This window comes from Hippocampus comes, unplaced genomic scaffold (assembly GCF_001891065.2).
Source record: "Hippocampus comes isolate QL1 unplaced genomic scaffold, H_comes_QL1_v1.1 scaffold205, whole genome shotgun sequence".
In the NCBI taxonomy this organism is placed as follows: domain Eukaryota; kingdom Metazoa; phylum Chordata; class Actinopteri; order Syngnathiformes; family Syngnathidae; genus Hippocampus; species Hippocampus comes.
In genome coordinates this window covers 728,159-752,459 of record NW_017804874.1, presented here as the reverse complement: position 1 = coordinate 752,459, position 24,301 = coordinate 728,159, and the positions used below count along the sequence as shown (strand labels likewise).

At 40.0% G+C, this 24,301-nt stretch overlaps 1 protein-coding gene across 2 annotated transcripts; it reads right to left on the bottom strand.

Moving 5' to 3' along the window:
- Positions 1–1,325: 1,325 nt before the first annotated feature.
- klhdc8a (kelch domain containing 8A) lies at positions 1,326–21,121 on the bottom strand. 2 transcript variants are annotated; one of them, XM_019879745.1, is made up of 8 exons: positions 20,419–21,121; positions 16,706–17,088; positions 16,341–16,551; positions 11,097–11,261; positions 10,752–10,970; positions 7,668–7,769; positions 4,786–4,934; positions 1,326–2,993 (listed from the first exon to the last, which is right to left on the bottom strand). In XM_019879745.1, the coding sequence occupies exons 2-8, from the start codon at positions 16,868–16,870 to the stop codon at positions 2,940–2,942; spliced, it is 1,065 nt and encodes a 354-aa protein (XP_019735304.1). In that variant the 5' UTR covers positions 16,871–17,088; positions 20,419–21,121; the 3' UTR covers positions 1,326–2,939. The 2 variants fall into 2 exon arrangements, with proteins under 2 accessions (XP_019735304.1, XP_019735313.1); XM_019879754.1 differs by lacking the exon at positions 16,706–17,088 and having other exon boundaries at positions 20,419–21,118.
- Between the last annotated feature and the right edge of the window lie 3,180 nt (positions 21,122–24,301).

Sequence of the window (24,301 nt, the reverse complement as noted above, 5' to 3'; positions counted from 1 at the left end):
CCTCACCGTCACTGAGTGGGTACCGATCCCACGGTGCTTGCTCACAAGTCAGACGAGTGTACCCCTACACCATCAGCGTCTGCAGAGCGGATCCCAGGTCTCTTAATTAAGCATGGGATTTCAAAATCATTAGCTCATTTGTTTCATATAAAGCTCCATATTTTGCTGAGTGCATGTTCTATTTGTAGAAGTATTGGATAGAAGAATGACTTCATTATGCTCCCTCCATAGATTCTATGCCAAATCATCCACATTTTAAAATGATCATTTCACTGCTGGATTTCTGAGATGGACCATGATTCACCCACACTGAAATTTCAGGAGTTTAAATATGAGATGCGACAGTAGAACAGGAAAAAGGGAAATATCGCTTAATATTTTGATAACAAATATAGTACAAGCAGTGGCGGACCCTCAGGGTCAGCAAGGCCTTCTCTGCTGGCCTAAACATTCTCAGAAAAGTAAATTTACTTTTCTGAGAATAACATTAATTTGTTATTTTATTTTCATAAATATGTAAACAAAATTATTCTCTGTATTCTTTACGTCATATTATTTCCACTTAGTCGAGTGGCTTTCAATGTTATTTTAAATAACATTGAAAGCCACTCGATAAATAACTTATTTGTTATGGTAGAGTTTTTAACCAATCATATTTCAGCGAGCTTGTGTTGCCCCCTGTGCGCTGTAAATGAACGGGTACAGTCAGGCTTCAATAGCCAATCAGATCACGAGTCTGAAACTCGTCTGCGTACTAGGGCCAGCTAGAAGGCCTTACGTCGAGACTGGCCGTGCGCGTTCGGTGATTGGATTAGCGCATTTTCTGTTTCCTGAGAATTGTATCCTGACTTGTTCAATAAAGATTAAAAAAAAACAAAAAAAGATTGGATTAGCGCCTGCTCGAGCTATCACTCGCATTTTAACCCAAAATGGCCGAAGGAGAAGACGTTGATCTGTGCACAATTACTCACCATATTCCAAGACAGATAGAAACAAGTCACTGTTTTATGAAGATCTGATGACCATAGATGGTGCCATGCTAAGTTAGGAGCAATGTTGGGTCAAATGCAATTTCTATCCTCCCAGATCTGGATTTGAAAGAAGGAAAAGAGCTTTGCCTCAAGAATTTCTTTTTCTTACTAAAAGTACAACTGAACACCCAGCTAGCAACTCACGATTGAGTGCCATTGCTATACAAGAGATTTCTCTCACTGAGAAAAAAAAAAAAACTGTATTCATAAATTCATTTGACAGTCTTTCTGAGAATCCATTCCCTTGTAAAATCACCAGCAATAACACAAGAAATAAATATGACAAAACATCCATTGAAAAGCTAAGAACAATTTATTTACATCTTCCTATTCCACCAAAAGTCAACGAGAGATACTTTGAAATGATGAATTGTTTTCGTCCCGCCAACGAATTGCAAAAAAACCAAACAAACAAAAAACCCAAAACGATTTTGAAGTAGATGACAATGAATGTGCTTTCTGTGAGAATGAGGTACAGACAATCGACCACATATTTTTTGAATGTATTATGTCCAAACCTGGACTGGCGAACATTTTGTTGTTTCTGGCGCCACACTGTGGCGACTCAGACTCCTGTTTTGTTCTGCAGTTCTTGTGTTTTTTAGTTTGTTTTAAATGTGTTTTTTCTCATTCTCATCATTATCGTTTTTGCGCTCGAGTCTCTCGCTTGTAAGTATTTGTATTATTTTTGCCTTTTGATCATGCTCTCGTTTTTGTTTCGTGAAAATGGACTCTCGTCATTTCGTTTATATTTTCGGATGTACTATTACGTTGCCTTTGCGAGAGCTTTTTGTTAATGTATTGTTTTTCCTGGTTTCCTGGCGATTTCTGTTTATACTTGTCGTTCCTCTTTTGTTATTAAATAAATATTTTTTGTACAGAATTTGTTTGTGTCTATGTTTGTGGGATCTGATTGCCATTCACTTCGTCCACAAACTGTGTCAATTTCCCTTTGGGGACAATAAAGTACAGTATATGAAATGAGATTTTGAAGATCCACCCATACCAGGGTACATTGAAACATTAACTTCAACACAAGAACAAAGAGTTGTTCTAATTTCATTCTCTGCCGAGCCATTTTTTCCCACTGGCTACAGGAAATATACTGTATTTTTTATTCTATTATGTTTTTCTTGGCGGTTTAGCCACATTTACCTTCTATTTGCTCTGAAGGGCGTTTAGGCCTTTGTGATGTTGTCCACCGAAGTTTGTTGAAAGGCTGTTGCCATGACAACATGCTATTCGCCAAGAAAACAACACAACTTTTCAAGGTTCTAAACGGGCTTGAAAACTCATGAAAACACCTCAGGCCTGGCAACGGAATCAATATTTTGTCAGGCTACTGTGTGATTTAAAAAAAATGGTTCAACAACGCCCCCTCCATTCTTTTTTTGCAAAGCAGCTCTGGTTGTATGTGTCACCAAGATCATCCAAAAGTTGGAAGTTTATGTAACAGCCCAAGAAGAAGAAAAAAATGTGAAAATAAGTATTGTAATTAATAGCAGTAAATCATATCATTTTAGTTGAAGAGCTTCTTAATGCTGATGTATTAACAACCTTAAAAAATGTTGATACTTTTGGGCGGCCGGCATAAAGGGTGCCCAGGGTGGCGTTAAAACAAATGTGTCAAGCACTGCAGATTAGTCTCTACATTGCAAGGCATAAGCAACAAAACGTGTGCACTACAACGTACAATGTAGAATCATTAGATACTAAGATTTCTTCAGAAAGCTCATTTTGCATACCAAAAAGCATTTTGCATTCCTGTTGATGGTGCCTCAACGTGGGTTGCGCTGTTATTAAAGCCCAAAAGGGGGCAGTGTTGTCCCATATAGAAGTTCATCACCATGTTGCACTGTGATGAAAGAGGGCGCTACTGCTGATGGGCTTCATTCATTTGAGATCAGTCTACAGATATTCCTCTTCTTTTACATACAGTATCTCATGAGCCGAACTGGGCACCTAGGAGCAACAAATAGAGACAGATAAGGAGAAATAGCATCTACAGCATATGTGGCCGAAGCATTTACACTGAACACTGGTATATATTGTAATAAAGTAAAAGGAACAAAGTGCAGACTCTGAAATCAGTCAAAAAAAAACTGTCTAGAGCCCAACAAACATTTTATGGTCAGTAGCGGTGAAGACTCAGTTACGGCTATACTTCTGTTTCCCATTTGAATGTTTTATATTCATGGTCAACAAGGGTTTGTCGCCACAGTGTGTACATTCCTGTAATTGTGGCTTTACTACTGCATTAGTGTAATTCAGTGATTAACTACGGTTACTGCGGCCCGGTGCTCCAGTGGTTAGCGCGTCGACCTCACAGTGCAGAGGTACCGGGTTCAATTCCAGCTGCGGCCTCCCTGTGTGGAGTTTGCATGTTCTCCCGGGCTTGCGTGTGTTTTCTCCGGGTACTCTGGTTTCCTCCCACATTCCCAAAACATGCATGGCAGGCTGATTGAACACTCTAAATTGTCCCAAGGTGCGAGTGTGAGCACAGATGGTTGTTCATCTGTGTGTGCCCTGCGATTGGCTGGCAGCCGGTTCAGGGTGTCCCCCGCCTATTGCCCGAAGACAGCAGGGATAGGTTCCAGCACCCCCCGCGACCTTTGTGAGGATGAAGCGGATCAGAACTTGTATATATATAAAGGTTAAGAATACTTTAAGATTCAAAGTTGTAAGCGTGTGTGAGGATTCAGATCAAAAGTTAAGAGTGTTTAATAAGCACACTATGTGTCATAAAGTCAATTCAGGGCCCTATCAAAATGTCCATTAATCCAAGCTTTCATTATTTTTTACTCATAATTGATGCAAATACAGAATGTCTGTAATGTATGAAAACTGTTCAGTATTTGGGTATTATTGATCCTAGTCCCGTTTTCAGAGTTGTGATTTAAAGTTTGGTAAGGCTCAGAGGATTTCAAACCGGGTTGCACCATTTGGATTCATGACGTGTTGAAAGACGGGGCAAAATGTTGATCCGTTTTTTGAAGTAAGGTCGATATTATCGTCTTTGTTTTGCTTAAAACACAAATACATGCTTTGTTTGCTTTCATGGTGGACTAAATCAGAAATATTGACAATTGACTGAAAGTCAAGGATTTGGACTTTTCAAATCAAAGAAAAGTTCAACCCACCTTCTTCCTTCATGTTTTGTGTGCAGTAAGCTTGCTGGCAACAATGATGTTGCAACGATTTCTTCTTCTTTTTGCCACTGGGCATTCAATTATGTTGAATTATGCTTCACTGTCATTGTGTTTTAACTCGGCAGTCTTACACTACAGCAAACGACAAATCTTTAGCCACCACATTAGCCATACGCATGCGCCCGCCACCTTAGAATGATATCCACAGTGCACCTTTGAGGACAAAATCCATTACACTTGCCAGTGTGATTAAAACATACGGCAAACTATTGGTCACTTCACCAATTATGTTTCCCATATAGCAAAATAATCTCAGTGGATGATACAATTTCCAACTCTGAGCTCCTCACAGTATTCTTATCATTGTAAACACTGTTTTGTATGACTGAGTACCTTATCAGTTAATTCAGTTGTCAGACAAGAGGAAGACCCGCGGACGTTTTATCGAAAATGCCCATTTTTTTTTCGTTTGAAAAGCGTGCTGGCTCACGTTTGATATTATCGAAATTCCCAATCAAGAATTTCAATCTAAATTCCTGTCTTACTATCCGCTGCAGATCTAGCTCGGTATGCATTTTACTTACAGCCCTGAATATTCAGTATACCTGGTTGACTCCACCAACTACGAGAAGTCGATCTCTGATGACGATGAAGGAGGCCGAGCATCGTGCGAACGTCATGGAAGCCAATCGCTCCCATTTTTTCTTCAGAGGATGAAAAGCCTCAACAGTGTCCAGTGCGGAGGGCTCATGACCTAATCACATCACGACATCGTAATCACACAAGTGGCGAAATTCCAAATGGAAAGACATAACATGTTGGAATGGGCAAGCTCAGATGCACACAGACCTCTATCGGGCTGGGCGATAAAACAAGATCAATGTGTAACGTAATAGACACGTGATCAATCTCAGTGGAAAATACGTTCGATAGAAATACAATCTTAAAGAAAACCGCTCTGCATTCGAGGCTACCGAGACAGAAGTTGGGGAGAGAATTGGGATCCGCCCGCAGCATCCTTACCTACTACGGCCCAGCAAAGTACATTTGGTCCTGTCATCAAATCGACCTGCTACTTTTGCTGAGTGGATTACAGTTCAAAACCACAAAGAAAATAAAGCCCACACTAACAATTTAATGTTTAGCCTTCAAGTCTCAGAATTTGTTTAAAAAAAAGAATCGTGTGCACTGAAATGAAAGGTAAAAAAAAAAAGTGTTGATAAGAGGGGGAAGGTCACGTCTCTAGTTTGGCAATATTTTGGATGTTTTAAGTGGCTGGAATTTTTTAATGCTAGTTTGATACTTCGGTGACTGGACTTGGCAACATGTTTGTTTCATATTACAAAAAATATTTTGTAATATGTCGGAGATGTTTGTCTTTTGTTTGATGTGAGGACAGATTCATTGTAATGGTTGACACAGTACCAAATACATTCTGTTTAAAACGGCGTTTATTTAAGCTTTTGTCGATTTTTTTGACGGTTTCATCATGGGGTCAACATCCTATTAAAGGGTAAATATTGCATTTTAAAATCTATTTTTTTTCTTCCGGTCGACCTGACCGAGTGTGTTGCGGATCAGCGCCACGGGATAGACTAAATGTCAGTTGATGACGGTGTTTTAAAGCCTTAAAAATTAAGCAGTGTACCTTCTGTTGTCTGCTGCCTTTGTTGGACGGATTAACATTACCATGTCCTCCTATCTGTTCACAATTATTTTAACAAAAATATTTTCTTCAAAAACTTGCATAGTCAATTTTCATGCTTTTTCTGAAATGACCAAGGACGCCACAAGATGGGGCCAAAGTCCTGTGTAACAGAAAAGTAGTGCCATTTTTCTATTCGATAGAATTTTCGATAGTGCTGTCAAGAGATTAAAAACATTGTGAGACTAATTAATAATAATCTGTAATTCATTGATCTAATTAATCTATATTTTAATCTCATCTAAAAATTGATGACATTTTCATTTTAAATGAATTACATTATTGAGGCAGAACAAAAGATTGACATCCCCAAAAAAGTGGCATTATAAAGTCGTTTATTGTTTTTGAACATACTTGAACAGATGCAGTCCGAGCCATTTACTTTCTGCTGTATTTGAGACTAGTCCCAAGTCTTACCTGCAACCTTTAGTTTTAACCACCAGGGGGAATATCACGAGTTAGTTTTTTGGTAAATCTCCAAATAATTACAAAATAAAAACAAAATAGAACATCAGGTCCATAAAAAGTGCTTAGGTTAACATGTCAAAAACAGTAAGAATACCTTTCTGATCAGTACAAGTACTGAACACTGAACTTGCTTCAGATAATAAAAAATACATAAAACAGACCCTTAAATCACAGTGCTTTAAGTTAGCACTTCAAAAATAACACTGTTCATGATTACAAAATAAAGTGCTGAAATAAACATAAATCACTTCTCGAGGCTACAGAGGACACAGCAGCTATGCTGACTTCATGCCTCGTACGCGGGGTGTTCTCGAGTTTAGTTTGGCGAAAAGCTTTGCTTTAGCTCGCTATATTGCTTTCGGTGCTAATGTTAACTGAGGCTGCACTCGCGACTGGGTGCTTTGCATTGATGTGGTAGGCTAAACTTGAGCTGCTTCGCTGGTCAGCAAACTCCTTACAAATTCGGCACAACACTCTAGCTTTATCCAGAGTCCCGTCAGGGCATTTTTGGAATGTAAATTTTCCATTCATTGGGCCGAGAACTCTCACATGCTCATTCATGTTCACCTCTTCTCACCGCTGCATACCTGGCCCTCCCAACTCCAATGGGAGCCTATCAGCTTCTGCTAAACAAGCCCAAACATAATGACAGCCAATCAATGTCCGCTTCAGGCTGTGATTGACCATTGTTTCCCACCCTCTACAACTCAAACACAGGAAGCCAACACATAAAATGGGAGATTATAAAAAAGCAACCCACCAACAGAAACAATAAAATTAGAGATTAAAATTTAGATTAACGCGATTAAAAAACATAACGCGCTAAATATGACTGTAATTAATTATTCGCAATTAACACGATAATTTGACACCTCTAATTTTAGAATCATTTTGTGGCATCTCAGAAAAATACTATAGTTTCACTTTTCTATTAGAGAGGGGGTTTTGCACCATCTTGTGGCATCTTGGTGCCAAGAAAATATTTGAACACTTCTTAAATGAGAGACAAACTTTGCATTTTGGGAGGAGCCTAGTTTAGCCAGGGGAGGCAGAAAAAGTTGAGAGGTCGCCATAATTAAATTATCTTTAAACCATTTAATTTAGAGGTAATGTAAATTGTAATTATAAATATTCCATTATCAAAGCTAGAATCATGTGATATACAGAATAAATAAGACACACAAGTCCACTTTCTGTGTTGAGTCTTGACTAGTTTCATAGTGGGACACGATAGCTCTGTTTGGTATTGTACAAATGACATTCAAATAAGTGTGAGTTCATTTCCATTATGTAGAAACCATTATTTAGTCTTACCTAGTCCGCCTGCTACCACCATGCGGCCACGCAGCAAAGCGGCCACAAAGTCAGCCCTCTTGGTTTTCAAGGGCACTGTCTCATCTGACTTCAGCCACATACCTGAACGGGGAAATGAAGGACAAGCAAGGTGGGAATGATGCAGCAGAATTTAATGGTCACACATAATTCAGTTCTCAAGCAAAAAGGTAAAATGTTGGTTTTAGCATTCTAGTAAAAAAAAAACAAACAAACAAAAAACTAATAATAATAACAACAACTAAATAAATAATCCTTGCTTGGAAACTGGTTAGCTAAAAATTACATTGGCATGCAACGTAACTGTTCTTAGATGAATATTAATACCAAGTATAAAAGTTATAAAAGTTGATGTGATAACATACTTGCAAGAAGTATTGAAGGTACACTTGACACACATAATTAGTAATTCATCAGAAATCATACATTATTAACACAAATTTTAGTGTGATTATTAATCATACCATACATTTTTCAAAACATTCGTATGTATTCGGCATTAAGAAAAAAGTTCGTTTGAATGTTATGGTTGATAATTGTGGCTAAAAAAATCTCAAAACTTTCTGAATTGGTTGTACGGTCTTTCAGCAAAGAATATTTGATTACAAATCTTAGGGGTGTATTATGAAAATAAGAAAATTCATAACTACTGGTGTTATACGAAGGAATATTCAAAATGCTGTACTGTATGAATACACTTTTATCCCGCAGCAAGCTGACAAACACTATCACATAACATCTTTCTTTTCCGGTTCTTGTTCTGTTTAGGTTTTAATAATTTTCTCTCCAGAAGGTTATTATATTGCCTGCTGGTTTATTTTGCTATTCAAAGTTGGATACATTCCGCTACAATGAGGTTCCAGCCATCCTTGTGTGAAAAATGTACTTCATCAGCCAAGCACAAAATACCGATGTGTCACAAGGACATGTTTATTTTAGCTTAGCAATTAGACTAGTTTCTCAGTCTTCTGTTAATTACACCTCGCCGTCCCTATGTTTCAACAATATTTGTCAGAAGTATACTGTAGCTTATTCACAGCCATTGAGGATATGATTACTGACTTAGGAGTGACACCGGAACGTGTTTAGCCACACTCGCTAGCCAGCCAAAGCTCATTGCTAGCTTGCCTCAACAGTATCTGAACAGGGGAAAGCAGCGGGAATTGATTGTTCAACGTGGACACACACACACACACACACACACACACACACACACACACACACACACACACACACACACACACACACACCGTGTTGTTGTTTTTTTTAAAAACAACATTGTGTTGATTTCATCATATTTGTTCATGAAATTTGTCCTGGCCCAGTTAGGCCAGCATCTGTAATGTCTCGGTGGCCTGATACGAGGCACCCTATTGACCATTTGCTTCCACTTCCTACTTCCTATGAGTAAGGAACAAAAATGCGTTGCATTACGTTACCATGCCTTTTGGGATTGTCCCCATCGATTAGAAAAACGTTATTTTTGATTCTCAGGTTTGCTTTTCAATGTGTTTTTATGAGACACAAAATGCTGATTTTCACTTACAAACTGCGATGTGAAACTTCTTATTTTGAGACATGTTTTTATTTATTTATTTATTTTCATATACCGGAAGATAGACATATTACCAAAATGTTTTTTGCCCTACTTCATATTCATTCTCTTTTTCAATTCTTGTTTTGTGTGCTGTGTGTGTTATCTTGCCTATGCACTGCAAGTACACCAGAAGGACACCACTTACGTAGAAAGGCCAGTTTGGAGGGTGCCTGATTTTTCGTGATATAGAGGTATAAATGCAAATATTACACAGTTACTGAATGACCGAATATGTTTCTATGTGGAAAGTCATTGCTGAAGATGGATATTACAGCCATCTGTTTCGTGATCTTATAATTCAGGCAGCTCCTGGTTGCCCGTTTCCCATCTGCAGCTCATCTCCCATCTCATCTATTTCGAAATTGGAGAAACTTGGTATTGTGCATTCCTGATGTGTGAAAGTGGAAATATTGATATCCTAGTCTTTGTGTGCATAAGGCACAGACATTTGCTTTTATTTATTTTTTTTAATGAAAAAAAAAAACATCACCTCATTATTATACGAGAATAACCGGAATCACACTCCGGTTCTGCATTTCATTCTACCAAAATCCCCTGTCAAAACACATACCCAGTGGTAAATAAATAAATAAGTAGCTAGATAGATAAATAACTCAATCGTATTTGAGCTTTCATTACGCTTCTCTGGTCATATTTCATACACTTGTCGCTGCATAGTGCATGGGCCTAACATTAAATCAACACAATATTGATTTCTACATTTTGAGGCATAAATTTCGAATACAAGTATAAATGAGATGCCACAACAGAAATGGGTTGTCTTAATGCCAACAATGTATGGCACTCGGAATTTTCCTGCATGTTAACAGAAAGATCAGGATGTACAACATTGCACTATTTGACATTAAATCCGACTCTATTGGGCAGATTTGCTTCCAGAATTACTCACACTTTGTTCAGCAATTCTAACTTATTTATAACTTTATTGTAAACGGAAATAGGTTGTCTCAAAAGGACAAGAGGACCAAAACTCTTGAGACACAAACCAAGAATAAACTTACAAAAACAGAGAAAACTACTTAAAATACAAAACGAGGCAAGGGAACTACAGAGCAAAACCATGGAAATGTCTCGAAAACTGTACTGAGAACAATAGCTTGAGCAAGGTGAATTATCAGACGCTGAATGGTCGGCATTACAGTCCTTCAGTCGTCAGGTGATTACGATCCATGAAAGAAAGCCCTCCTATGCCACCTACTGGAGACTAATAGAAACAGAATAATGACAGGTAGATGCTCGTGATACGTAATATTCAATTTTTTCGAAGTGAAGTCAAACCTTGCAGCTAAATATAGTAAGATCTAAAAGCTTTCTGCGGGCTACTCAAAACTACGCCGCGAGCGACGGTTTGAGAAGCCTTTCTTAAAGACTTAAGCGTGTTAAGCGCAAATGAATGATGTGATTCATTTGAAAATAAATATGGATATTTTATTTTAGGTCATCCATACCTTGGTTGCAGTCAAAAATGTTGACGTTCTTGGTAAATTTTGAGGTCTGATGTCCTCCTCCCTGGCGTAGACCTCCCAGCAAACACAGCCTCCCAGCACTGTCCCATAACACACCTCCATACGATCGCTTACATGACAACATTGGAAGCGATATCCATGAGCGCATGTCGGTGTCATACATCTCAAAGGCCTTCACGGGCCGCTTACACTGGCGGCCACCTACAACATTTTGTAAAAGACAATAGATTAATCATTGGAAAATAATATTTCAATAAAGTACACATAGAAGTAGTTTACAGAGCGCATTCTGCCTGAATAACAGTTCCTATTAGTGTTAGAAAGTACCTGCTACATAGAGTTTGTTGTCCAATAAATGTGTGTTGGCATCATAGCGCGGGGTCGGCATGGGAGGAAGTAAAGCCCACACATCCTTACGAAAGTCATACTGTTGAAGGATGTTGCGAGGGAGCAAGTCAGCACCCATTCCACCCACAGCAAGAGCACGGCCATCTACATGCACGCACAGACACATGCAATCGAGGCAATCATTTGTGAAATGAATTTTCTGGAACATACAGGATGAACCTTACACAAGAAAAAAAAAAATGGAACGGACACCCTCTAAAAATGTTTATGTATCATCTAATTTATCTAAACCTGAAACAATAAATATACAACTTAATATTTGCAACTCATTTTACGACATTACTCGAAACCAGGGGTCACCAACATCGTGCCCACGGGGCTATTTAAAAATTACCTCACCAATGATTAGACACTTTGACTCTCCAGGAATATTGTAGAAGCGATCATTTCAAAATGTGAACGCTGGCAGATATTGATCTGTTTCATAATTCTTGAGAGAAATCGCTAATGTGATCAGTTCTGACTCAGAAATGAATATCATCAATCATTAATTATGACATCAGAAGGTAGGTTTAGCAAATTTATTTCAAAAGGGCATACTATCAAACTAGGGCAGCCCGGTAGTCCAGTGGTTAGCACGTCGACTTCACAGTGCAGAGGTGCCGGGTTCAATTCCAGCTCCGGCCTCCCTGTGTGGAGTTTGCATGTTCTCCCCGGGCCTGCGTGGGTTTTCTCCGGGTACTCCGGTTTCCTCCCACATTCCAAATACATGCATGGTAGGCTGATTGAACACTCTGGATTGTCCCTAGGTGTGAATGTGAGCGTGGATGGTTGTTCGTCTCTGTGTGCCCTGCGATTGGCTGGCAACCGATTCAGGGTGTCCCCCGCCTGCTGCCCGATGACAGCTGGGATTGGCTCCAGCACCCCCCACGACACTAGTGAGGATCAAGCGGTTCGGAAGATGAATGAATGAATGAATGAATGAATACTATCAAACTGATAGTCCTCTGCATTAACCAGTAGCTGTCACGTTTGCGAGGTGGTAGGTAGCCGACCCCAAGAAGCAGGGAGGCAGGGAGGACTTAACAAAAATACAAACACAAAGCAGACACAAGCAAATCTAAACAATGACAAACAATGACCCAACACTGACTGGTTGGGCAGGGAATTCTTTTGACAGAACACAAACTAACAGGTGTGCCACTGCAGGAGGAGCCCTACAGTGCCCCCTGTTGGTCACAAACAGAATCACCCTAACAGTAGCTATTAGTTTCAGAAAGGTTGGTTACCCCTGCTCAAAACAAGAAATGGCTTCAGAGGATTTGGGTTTGGGGTGGCCCCGGGGACAACCCAGGACAGGCTGGAGAGACTATCTCTGGTTGCATGGGAAATAGCTGGGGAGAGGGAAGTCTGGGCTTCCCTGCTATTGCTGTTGACCCTGCAACTCAACCCCGGGCCGAGTTGTACTGCTTGAAGTCTGTGACTCTGCTGTCCAAGTAGGCAATGTGCTTGTCCTTTTCAAGATCCTAGATGTGTTTTCACACCTTTGACCAACTCCACAATCGCCCTTTCCTGCAGCCTCACAGCAGTGAATTCCTCGGCGAAGAAATCGAGTGACTTTTAAATATAAGCGCCCTCCTTGGCCGTCTGAGACTTTTTTGGTCCCATGTAGCCAACTTTTCACTGACTTGTTCTTCTCAAATTTGCTTCAAATGCAACACAAAGTTCAAATTGACCAAACATACATGCAATTTGGACTGCAAGAGGAAGCTGTAGAAACTCACAGAAGAATGTAAACAAACTCCACAGATATGGAATGGCTTGATACTCAGAACCATTTTGGGTTGAGGCAAGACTGCCAAATACCACTTACTACGCAACAGGCAAAGACTAATATAATTAAAAAGTTGAAAAAACTTGTATTAATTTTGAAGAAGCAAACCTTGTTATCTGGCGATTCATTATCCGACCTCTTGAAAACAATGAATCAACAAATGTCACCATTTAGTCCATTAAGTGATTGACTACCTTCTTTAAAATACCCTGCTTGTTTTCATTTAGCACAATTGATCGTTTTGTCATACCATTCGTCTTTTATTTGGTGGCATTTAGTCTGACGATAAAGCTGCAAGTAATGGATTGAATACAGGCAAGAAAAATGACAGTCTACGCATATCGTGCTGAATATAATCCCCATGTGTTTACAGTTATTAAGTGCATTATTATTCTTAAATAGCGAGGACAGAAGACTAAACTCTCTAAACTCCAAATAAATTGACAGTTGAAGAAGCCTTTTTTTTTTTTTTCGGGCACACGAAGTTTTTGAGATAGTTTGACCTATAAATGCTTGCACAATGCATTGTAATTTCTAGCTGGGACATTTCAGGGAAAAAAATCCACCCGTTAATGAACCATTAATTCATAAACACTAGTAAATATATGACTATATTACAAATCATATTATCAATCCATCCATCTTCTTATCCACTTATCATCACGAGGGTCACGGGCGTGCTGGAGCCGATCCCAGCTGACTTTGGGCAGTAGGAGGGGCACACCCTACTGGTTGCCAGCCAACTGCAGGGCACATATAGACAATAACCATTTGCGCTCTCTCTCACACCTAAGGACAATATAGAGTGTTCCATTAACCTGCCGCGCATGTTTTTGAAATGTGGGAAAACCGGAAGTACCCGCAAAAAACCCACGCAGGCATGAGGAGAACATGCAAACTCCACAAAGGAAGGCCGGAGCCCGAGTCGTGTCCTGCACCTCTGCACGGTGAGGCGAACGTGCTAACCAGTGACAGCCACCCCTATCACATTATTATTATTGTGAATAAATGATGTTTGAGAGAGAAAAAAAAAAGACAGATTCAGAATCAGCACAAAAATCAGTTAGAAAAGTTTACTTGCATCTCTGATTAAAAACTGCAGTATAAAATTGTTGAGCAGTGAAATGAGCTAATTTGTTTGATATAAGCAAAAGTCACCATGAGTAGAAATTCATTCTTGAAAAAGGTTTGAGCCTACTGGAACCATCTAGTTATAAATCTACCGGTATTTATTATTCATTCTTAAGAATATATCACATGATTTAAAGTCATGAATCATTTGCAGGGCAAACAAACATATTTGTGCATACAACAGCACAAAACAAAGTTCTGCAAATAATTTTTGGTCAATTATCTATCTGTTGTAACGGTGTTTCCTTTCCACTCATTTCCCTTTTAAACGATGCCCCATTTCTAAGGAGTGTGCATTTTTTTAAATGAGTAGCACAAGCATGTGATTGCACTCCTGTAAAATGTGTCTATGCCAAACGATTTTTTTTAATTCTGACTCTTCCATTGAGCTTTCGTTGCTCATAATCAGGTGGCTGAAATCATCACGTGGTGCAACGTTATGTTCTGCCATAAATCCAGAATCTAGCTACGAATCACTGAGAAAATTGGGGTTGTTATCACAGTAAGAAATGTCAATGCTGAAAAATATCAGTCTTATGGAAGCAGTTGAAAACCCATCTCTACAGCCCAGGACGTAATTGTAAATTGACTTCAATCCCCGCCACTCTTAATCAGATCCTATCTCCACAAACTTGCAACATACCTGATGGATTAGCTCAGGTGTGGTGGACGTACTAAAATGAACAACACAAACATGTTGGCTAAACTGCGACGAATTCTGACTTAGGAGTGGAATTCCATTTCACAGTAATGTTATGACTAAGCTGGTCAAGAGCATGAGGAGGAGGTGCGGGGCTGTTGTGGCTGTGCATGGTTCTTTTACACCACTGTTTTAGTGGACATACCCTTGGGAATTGAAGCCAGGGTAGTGCATTATCATGCCCCGAAGTATGGAGTCAAGTGAAAGTGAGCAAGTCCATTGTCCAAAAGCGACCATTTATTCGGTTACCTCAGACCATTGCACAGTGGAGGGAACAGGGGGAATTGGCCTGATTACATTCCCTGTGCTCCCGAGTTCTTGTCGGAATGATATTAGCAGTTGGTGGTCAAAATATCTGCACATAATCAAAAGAAAGTTACAAAAGTAACATCGACCAAACACAGTACATGTAAACTATGTGTTTGTCACAATTTTTTTTCACTGTTGATCAAATGTTATGTTCATATTGTTTGTCCTACATCATGAACATTTGGATTTTATTGGATGACTGGATCAAATAATAGACACAGACGGGAATATTTTTTAACTCAGGAAAAACATATTTCATTGCATTTCAATACAAAATAAAAACAAATGGAAAATGCCTCTGTCGAGGCTTGAATAGACCAAAAGTTGAAGTGGCATTTTAGGACAGTTTTTCTTTTTTCAGAACAGTAATCCTTACATATGATTTCTGCATGAAGCAGTTAAAAAGTTAGATCACAAGTCAAAAATACTCTTTACAAAATTATGTTCTATGGCAGTGGTCTCCAACCTTTTTTTGTGTCACGGGCCAGTTGAGAGGAGTATATGTTGCTTGTCTGATTGATACTGCATTTTTGGAATATGAATTAAGCAGCAAAATCCACCTGTTTTCATGCATCTCAGGGGGCGGCCATTTTGCCACTTGCTATCAATGGTAAATGACATCACAGTTGCTCTGGGCAAAGGTAACGACCAGTCACAGCTCAGCTGCTGAATGTCACATGACAGAACAAAAAAAAAAACAAACAAAAAAAAAACAACAAAAACAAAACAACAAAAAAAACCTTCTTTCCAGTGAACAGCATGATCAAAAATAGCATTGAAATCAATGCAAACAACATGTGATGCAAAAAGTAAAAACATTGATTGTGATGTAACAATGGCGTGACAAGATAACAAGATGACCACAGCAGAAAAGAAGATTTCATCTTTCAAGGGAAACAGGTTTTATCTTGCTAAGGCTAGCCAGCGATCAAGGTTAAGAGTTTTTGTAAAGTGTCATAGGCTAATGAAACACCCTGTACATCTACACCAGTTATCAAAACAAATCAAAATTATTTTTCTATCAACCAATCCACCAGAGAACCCCAAACAAGACTCAACAGCAACAATAAACGGCTTGAAAAGATTTTGCACATTTTACAGGGGCACAACACAAGTTTTCTGTGCCTTAAATATAAATACATGTTCATTCCAAATGGGGCATCACTTAAAAGGGGATCAAACAGGCATTCCAAAAGCATCACATTTATGAAGAGAATCACTGATCCAAGATAATATCTGAAATCCATACCTTTTACAATCATAGACACACCCATCAGGGCCTCCCGGAGGGCGCTCCTCTTCCTCCACCTCCCTTCCTCTGTGTTGTACATTTCCACCACCTTTAATGGTTTCTGGTCTTCTCCCACTCCTCCCACCACAAGGATCTGCTTTCCAAGTGCTGCTACAGCAGCACCGGCACGTGGGGTGGGCATAGAGGGCAGGCATATCCATCGGTCCCCCTGGGAACAGCGACAGGCATCCTTTCAAACAGTTACATTAATAATACAAAGAGCACAACTGTCAACGTTTTAGTCTTTCAAGAAGCTCTCATGCAAAAACAGATGCGCATTTTCAGCAAACAAACCAGCAAGCCAGGCCTGTTGCGTTTTGTACCTCTGGAGAGTATAATTCCAAGGTGGAGCATGGCCTCCCTGCGGCATCACAGCCCCCCAGCATGTACATCTGACCTCCCACCTCTGATAGAGTGTGGTAGACCCGGCCACTGGGCAGTCGTGCTAGGCTCTGCCAGTGATACTCATGAGCTGAAGGCACCGCCATGGCCTCAGAAGAGTATAATGGAGTTAGTAGGAAGAAAGAAGGTGCTAAATTATAGAGGGTTGGAATTATAGATTGATAAAGGAATAAAAAAAGCTAAGAGACTGAGGAGAAGGCCGCAGTGGAGGAGATTTATGGTAGTGGAGATGGTAAGCGGTGGGAACGTTGGATTAAGGCAGGACTCCCATGCCCAGGGTGACGTCACTGCGTTAAATTGGGCCCTGTAAAATACATATAGAAAAGGAAAAAAAATAGAATTAATATTAACATCCATCCATCCATTTTCTGATCCGTCTATCCCCACAAGGGTCACGGGGCGTGCTGGAGCCTATCCCAGCTGTCCTCGGGCAGTAGGCGGGGGACACCCTGAACGGGTTGCCAACCAATCGCAATGCACCCATAGACGGACAACCATTCGCGCTCACACTCACACCTAGGGATAATTTAGAGTTTTCCATTAACCTGCCACGTATGTTTTTGGAATGTGGGAGGAAACCGGAGTACCCAGAGAAAACCCACGCAGGCATGGGGAGAACATGCAAACTCCACACAGGAAGGCCGGAGCCGGAATCGAATCCCGCACCTCTGCACTGTGAGGCCGACGCACTAACCAGTCGACCACCGGGCTGCCCTAATATTAACAAATATTGCGTAAAAACCTACAAGTGGAGTGATTCTACTCAACCTCGAGTGAGTGAATTAATAGTAACAAAACCAGATTACACAGTTGCGCTGTATCAAACATCCTGATTTAAACTTAGAACTTAGATATTAAATTCAGTGAAACAGAAATGAAAGGTAGACTCAAACAGAATATGAAAGGAAAGGTGTCTAAAGCAAAAGGGCGAAGAGAGGAAAGGCAGATGGTATTACATAATACAAAGGAACATTGGTGAAGTGAGGAAAGCAAGGAAAAAAAGAAGACAAGAGAGAATAATACTGTATCAATATTGAGGTTTGGCTACAGAGGGCTGAGCAGCACACTATTTTAGGATGGGCAAGCATGATATGGCTAACTGTACCTGTGGGGAATTAAAACTCATTCTTCAATTATTTGAGGGAAATAGAAAGAATTAGGATATAATTTTTTTTCTGGCTTGCTAAGAGGAATCTCCGAATGAAATCAGTTGGTGATGGTAATGCACCATTAAGTTGTGTGCCAACTGCCGAGAAACAAGCAGGAGAGGAAAAAAAAAAAAGAAGAGCATGTGCCAGATGATTCCCCCAATTAAGAGTGGTATATCAGCCATTTTTGTGCATATGTTTGCAGTTTGTGATGAGATGCAGTTGAGATGAGTCGTCATCTTTAGAAATGTAATTGGCCTACAAAAATTGATAAGCGCCTTAGGGAATGAAGGAGGAAAGAAAGCAGCCAAGACTCCAACTCCATCGCCAGCACCTCCAAAATATACCGCTTTGCAAACGAGTCGCCAAGTTCAGCCCACAGCACCTCCGTTGACCCGACAAGGAACCAATGCAGCTCAGCTGAATTCATCTGACCGCCAAGTGAACGACAGAGGCGGATGAAAGCTAACCTGTTTCTGTACTATGGTCAAACGAGATGTTTTCCTGCCAATAGTCCGTTGCGACAAAAAGATCAGGCTCATCGGAAAAGCAGAGCACCCTGGTGAGCCAAACTCTTTTGCTCTCCCTCCCGTTTCACTCTCCCTGCTGAGTCAACTCGCAATTCAGTGACAGTGCCCCTTCAGATTCTCATAAATCCCAGTGCAGATGACAATTTATTGACCAAGACTACATGTACTCCAGCAAATATTCCCCATGAGTCACTTGAGGTACCCAAGGTCATTGATACGGTAGATGGCAGATTGAATTTCAGAGTGATGCACCCCACTACTCCCCTTTTGTTGGCCATCTCGTGTAATCTTCATGAAACCATGTCGGTGTTTGTCATTCCCACACCTTTGGCTCCTACTATCCTAGGTCTCCCCTGGCTGAAGCTCCATAATCCACATACATTCCCTTTTTTTTGCCGTCGCCCTCTGATTGGTTCAGAGCGACTCGAGTGAGATTAAATTGAATGAAGCCGGAAGTGGACGACTTCACTTGACCGAAATTCATTTTCAAGGCGAACTTTTCAAAAAAGAAAAAAAAAAAAAAGAAAAGAAAACGTGGACATTGTAAGGATAAATCAGAGAATGCTTGTAACAACTGACTATCAGCAGAAGAAAATACATCTCCTGGAATGGCCCAGTCAAAGTCTTGACCTCAACCCCATTGAGATGCCGTGGCATGACCTCAAGAGAGTGATTCGCACCAGACATTTCATGAACATTGCTGAAATGAAGCCGTTTTGTAAATAGAAATGTTTCCCAAATTCTTCCTGACTGCTGTACAGGCTTGATTTGCAATTGCAGGGAATGTTGCTGGTTGAGTTTATTGCTGCTGAAGGAGGCCAGTGATCAAATCCAGGTCACAGACTTTTGCCACCCTGCACTGTAATTTTTACATGCGGTGGTCAGTAAAATCATGGGCCCCTAAAATTGTTTATGTGGTCTTGTTTAAGCCGAATATTTGTTTGTGATTTGATACAATCCAAATATATTGTTAATAGTTCATGCAGAATTACATTTTTCTTGCAAATCTCTGCTATAACGCTGATGGAGGATCTTAATCAAGTGAAAATGAGAAACAACATTCTGCTGAAAGGGTGCTGGTATCTTAAACCATAAGAATAACTTGTGGTACAGGTTGAGGAGGCAGTCCTATTTGTCTCAGATTTGAGTGATATTTCTGATCAAATCTGGGTGTTTGTTTTTATTTTTTACATTGACTCTCATGACTTTAAAGAGAACAATATCCATCATCAGCATCATCAACAATCATCCATCCATCCTAATAGAAAGAGAGGTAGGTGTAAGAATACAATGAACATTCAAACTAGAACTGAGGAGAGTTAGTTCAAACTTGACGTTATGAGTCCCAATTTTCCTAAATATCAGCTCAGGTTAATTTATAAAAACACTGCTCAAGGATATTGCCCTTCAATGAATGTTGAATCAAGGAGAAGGATGTGTGAAACAAACTGAGTAGTTGGATGTAAAGCTGATAGTGAAGAGCATAAAATACAGCTGGCATGTGTGTTCCCGCTTCGTTCCTGTTGCGTTCAACAGTATGCCTCATACGCTGGTTTTAAATTCATTACCATAACTCTGGAATAACCATCGCCATCAAGGCTCCACTTGACAGTTACAGTAATATGAACTGAGCTCAGATCTACACCTCTTATATACTGTATCCATTACCGTGAGTAATTCACCATAGCGTTAACTCTAATTCTGTAATGACTTAGAAATGACATCGGAGAAGAAAAATAATAGCCCACCACTGCATCCAAAAATATGAACATGTATCTTAACTAAGTGGTTGGTAGTCTTCGCAGTACATCAAGTTCACACGTTAACTTTATGCATTATGGTGTCAGCCCCCCCCCCCCCACACTTCTGTAGCAACGCAACGACCTTCGACATAATAGCCCAAAAGTAAACATTGGGCCAGAACCACATCCGTGTTTATTGTAAAAAGCTACTCACACTGGCCGTTCCTGTCGCCTCTCTCTCGGTGTGCGCTGCTGCCCTTCCCCGCTCCTCTCTTCTCTCGACGGCGGTGGATGGAGATGGAATAGGAAGCTGCTTTTTGCGAGCAAGATGGAAAGCGACGAGGCTCGAGCAGCTCGAGTTGTTCCAGGGAGTGCTCAATGGGGAAGCGGGCTGTGACAAGATCGAGCTCCGCCTGAAATGTCGCTATTATTATGTGGGTCAGAGATGAAGTATTTATATTGGGCTGTCTCGGCGGAAATTTAAAGTCATCCCTTTTATGGTTTGAACGGGGGCGAACGCTTTCTGTTGGGGATGTTTATTATTAAGGTGTTGCTGCGAGTAATGGTCGTTTAAATAATTTACATCGTAATGTAATTTGATACTTGGATGTGCTCTGCTGCTTTAGTCACCGATGTATGTGTGCCATATTCTCATGCACCCACCGTTGAAATATTCATGGCAAATTTTAAACCATTTATTAAACAAACCAACTGTATGTTATGGGTTGATGTCTGTGTTGTGTTTTATTACACAATTCCTTCAAAGTGAGAGTGAAATGTTTATGAAGAAATTCTCAATATACCTTTCGAAGACGATTCACCAATCTTCTGAAATAGTCTGTGTTGTGCTCAGGTTAATATTAAAATCAAAAGAAACTCGTCTTCAAGAACCATCCATCTGTTCTAATACTCACTATGTTGGGGGGAAAGAGATGTAATTCTCCCAACTGAATAAAGTGAGTCACATGCATTGTCTTTTTTTCCTTTTTTTTCCCTCTGTCCTGTTTGTATTGGTGTCACAGTGTGGACTGGTTAGCATGTCCGCCTCACAGTGCAGAGGTGCAGGGTTCAATTCCAGCTTTCCTGCGTAGAGTTTGCATGTTCTCCCTGTGCCTGCATGGGGTTTCTCCGGGTACTCTGGTTTCCTCCCATATTCCAAAAATATGCATGGCAGGTTAATGGAACACTAAATTCTACCTTGGTGTGATTGTGAGCGTGAATAGTTGTTTGTCTGTATGCCCTGTGATTGGCTGGCAACCGGTTCAAGGTGTACTCCACCTCCTGGCCAAAAACACCTTGGATAGGCTCCAGCACACCTGCGACCCTTGTGAGGATAAGAGAATTAGAAAATGGACGGATGGGTGGATGTTTGTGTCTGTATGCTTTATTATGCTGGGACAGGTTTACTGTGCAACAGTGGAGTTTGCTGTACTGTACTTTCAGAAGTGTCACACTTATATTCAAACCTCCAGGCACTTAACATGTGCAATGAATCAATATTTATGGGCTGTGGGAAGAAAACACACAACCACAGAATCAACATAAACCGAAATCCATACAAAAAATAACTCAGAAGAAAATCAGACAGCAAATTCATATCTTATGGTGAAGCAATGTGCTAAGAAGATGAAGACTTGATCTGACGGTAGGGAAATTCACTGGTTACAACAGCAAGCAATAATATACGATATTATAAAAGGAGCAAGTATTATCAAAATAAACCACATGAGAAGGGAAATGACATTTCAAGGTGAAAGAAACATCAACATTGTGTAAGATGTATTGCACCTAAATAATATTGCACATAAGAGACATTTAAAGATCCTTTGGGCTTTTTAAGTGCATGTGTATGCTCTGTAGCTATTTAGTGAAATTGAACAGAGTTATTGCTGTGAGCAGGAATGACCTACAGTAACATTCCTCCTTTCACTTTGGTTGTCTACTGCAGGGTAATGCAGCAGTTGGGAAGTGTTGTGCATGATGAATGTCAGCTTGGCGAGTATCCTTCTGTCTGCCACCTCCTCTATGGTGTCCTTTTGGCAGCTCGAGACTGAGCTAGCTTTCTTAGCGCCTCGATTAATTCTTTCTATATTTGTATGTGATGCCTCTTCCCCAGCACATGATGACATAAAAAAATGACGGCGCCACCTACCGCAATGTTATAAAAGCTCCTGAGCAAATGAAATGTATTTTGGCTTGATTTTTTTTTAATAGCACTAATACCTGGCATTTTCATAGGGGTGTGTAGGCTTTTTATGTCTACTGTACCAAGCTGTCACTGGGAGCAGATATCAAAATGTGCCTAATGACAGAGTTACATTTTAACACTTAACTTGAAAAAAACACCGCAATAAATGTTTGAAAACAAACTGTTCCGAAAGACTAGATGCAAAAGTGCCTAACCCTGAACTCAAAACACCCGAAAAGTCCTTTGGTCCGCTTGTTTGATAGAGACCAATAGCGGACCTATTTTTTATTTATTTTTCTGCTTCATATTTATGCTGTCCTTTTTTGCAAATGCACTATATTCTGTAAATACATTGAGGCGTGTGACGATCGGTGCGGACTGCTGCGGATTACTGCACACATTTGCCGATGCTGTTCAAAAATTTTGAAATAGCTTTGCAAACCTTGGATTGAATGCGCTGCTCTTGGCACTCAAAATTATTTTGCAGCTCCAATAACAGCAGAAACATACAGAGCAAGAATGCAACATGTAGGAATTGCATGTTTTCCTCCACTTCTTGGGTTTGTGCTTTCGGTGCGACCCTCCTCATTTCTGCACAAATGGGAGCACAGATCGGCTCCTGCACCGATGTGTTTACAGAACATGGTTCACGTGCAAAAAGTACAGTGTGAATATGAACTGCACCAAAGAAAAAAAAATAGGTCCACTTTTGGTCCGGAACAAAGGACTTTTCTGGTGCGAATACTGTACACCCTAAAATACAACTGAAATGTACTTAGGTGTGATTCTTTCACGGACCACTAAAGTTGCATTCCACAAATGAGAATCACTAGTCAAGCGATGTACATTTTGACACACAACATTACAAAGACACGATCATTATTTCAACATTTCAGATCAGTACAAAATGCAAGGTGCCCATGTGTTCATGTGGTCATATTAGCATTAATAATAAATGTATTGTAACCTGAGAACCAACAAGAGATACAAATTGCTACAAAATGCCTTAAAATCCTATGCAGGAAATTACTCTTACGGCAGTTCAGCCTACAGCTCCTCTATTAGATTTATATGACACACACACAGAGGTGCTGACAAGGTCCTCCTGGCTTTTTCCATATGCTGGAAAATAAATAAGATTAGCTGAAATATTAAATAAAGATTTACATGGCTCTTTATCTACACTAATGGTGCCTAAAATATTTTACAAAGCCTGACATTCAATTATTTGAAACATTATTCATACAATCAGCAGACAGATCACTCCCGTTACGAAATAGTTGTTCTTTTTACTTTAAAATGACTTACCTTAAGTAGAATCTCACGTCACATTGTGGCCAGTCGTAGAATCTGGGTGGGTTATTGCACACTTTAGTGTTGTAAAATAGTGGGAAATAGGAGGGGTGTCACGTTTTTTTGACCAATATGATATGGCCGAACAATTCAACACAAAGCAACACATTGCTTTTTTGGAACAATGCAATGCAATTTGATATGATATTTTCAATATAAAGATAAAGTGCTTCATATATTCGAATAATTGTCAACATTCTCTTTTTATGGAACAAAACACTTTAACAAGTTTAATACTTGTGTGTAAAAGTGTTAAACTTGTTTATTTTCACATTAAGTTAACCTGCTGCTGTGACTGTTCCGTTTAAAGAACAACTGTACATAACAGTAGACAATTTTAACAAACGCTTGCATATTCTTTTTCAAAATCAGCAGGACGATACATGGTCTGTCAGTAAGACAGCTCTCTGCGTGCTCCGCAATAAAAAGTAATTCTTTGAGCACGAGGGTATTTATGATTGAGTTTTAGAATAAATAAGGCATCACACCTTTTTGCTCTGTGCCGCTGTTGATTCATGACAGGTTTGTTGTTTGTGTGCCATGGTGCCGGTCGAGA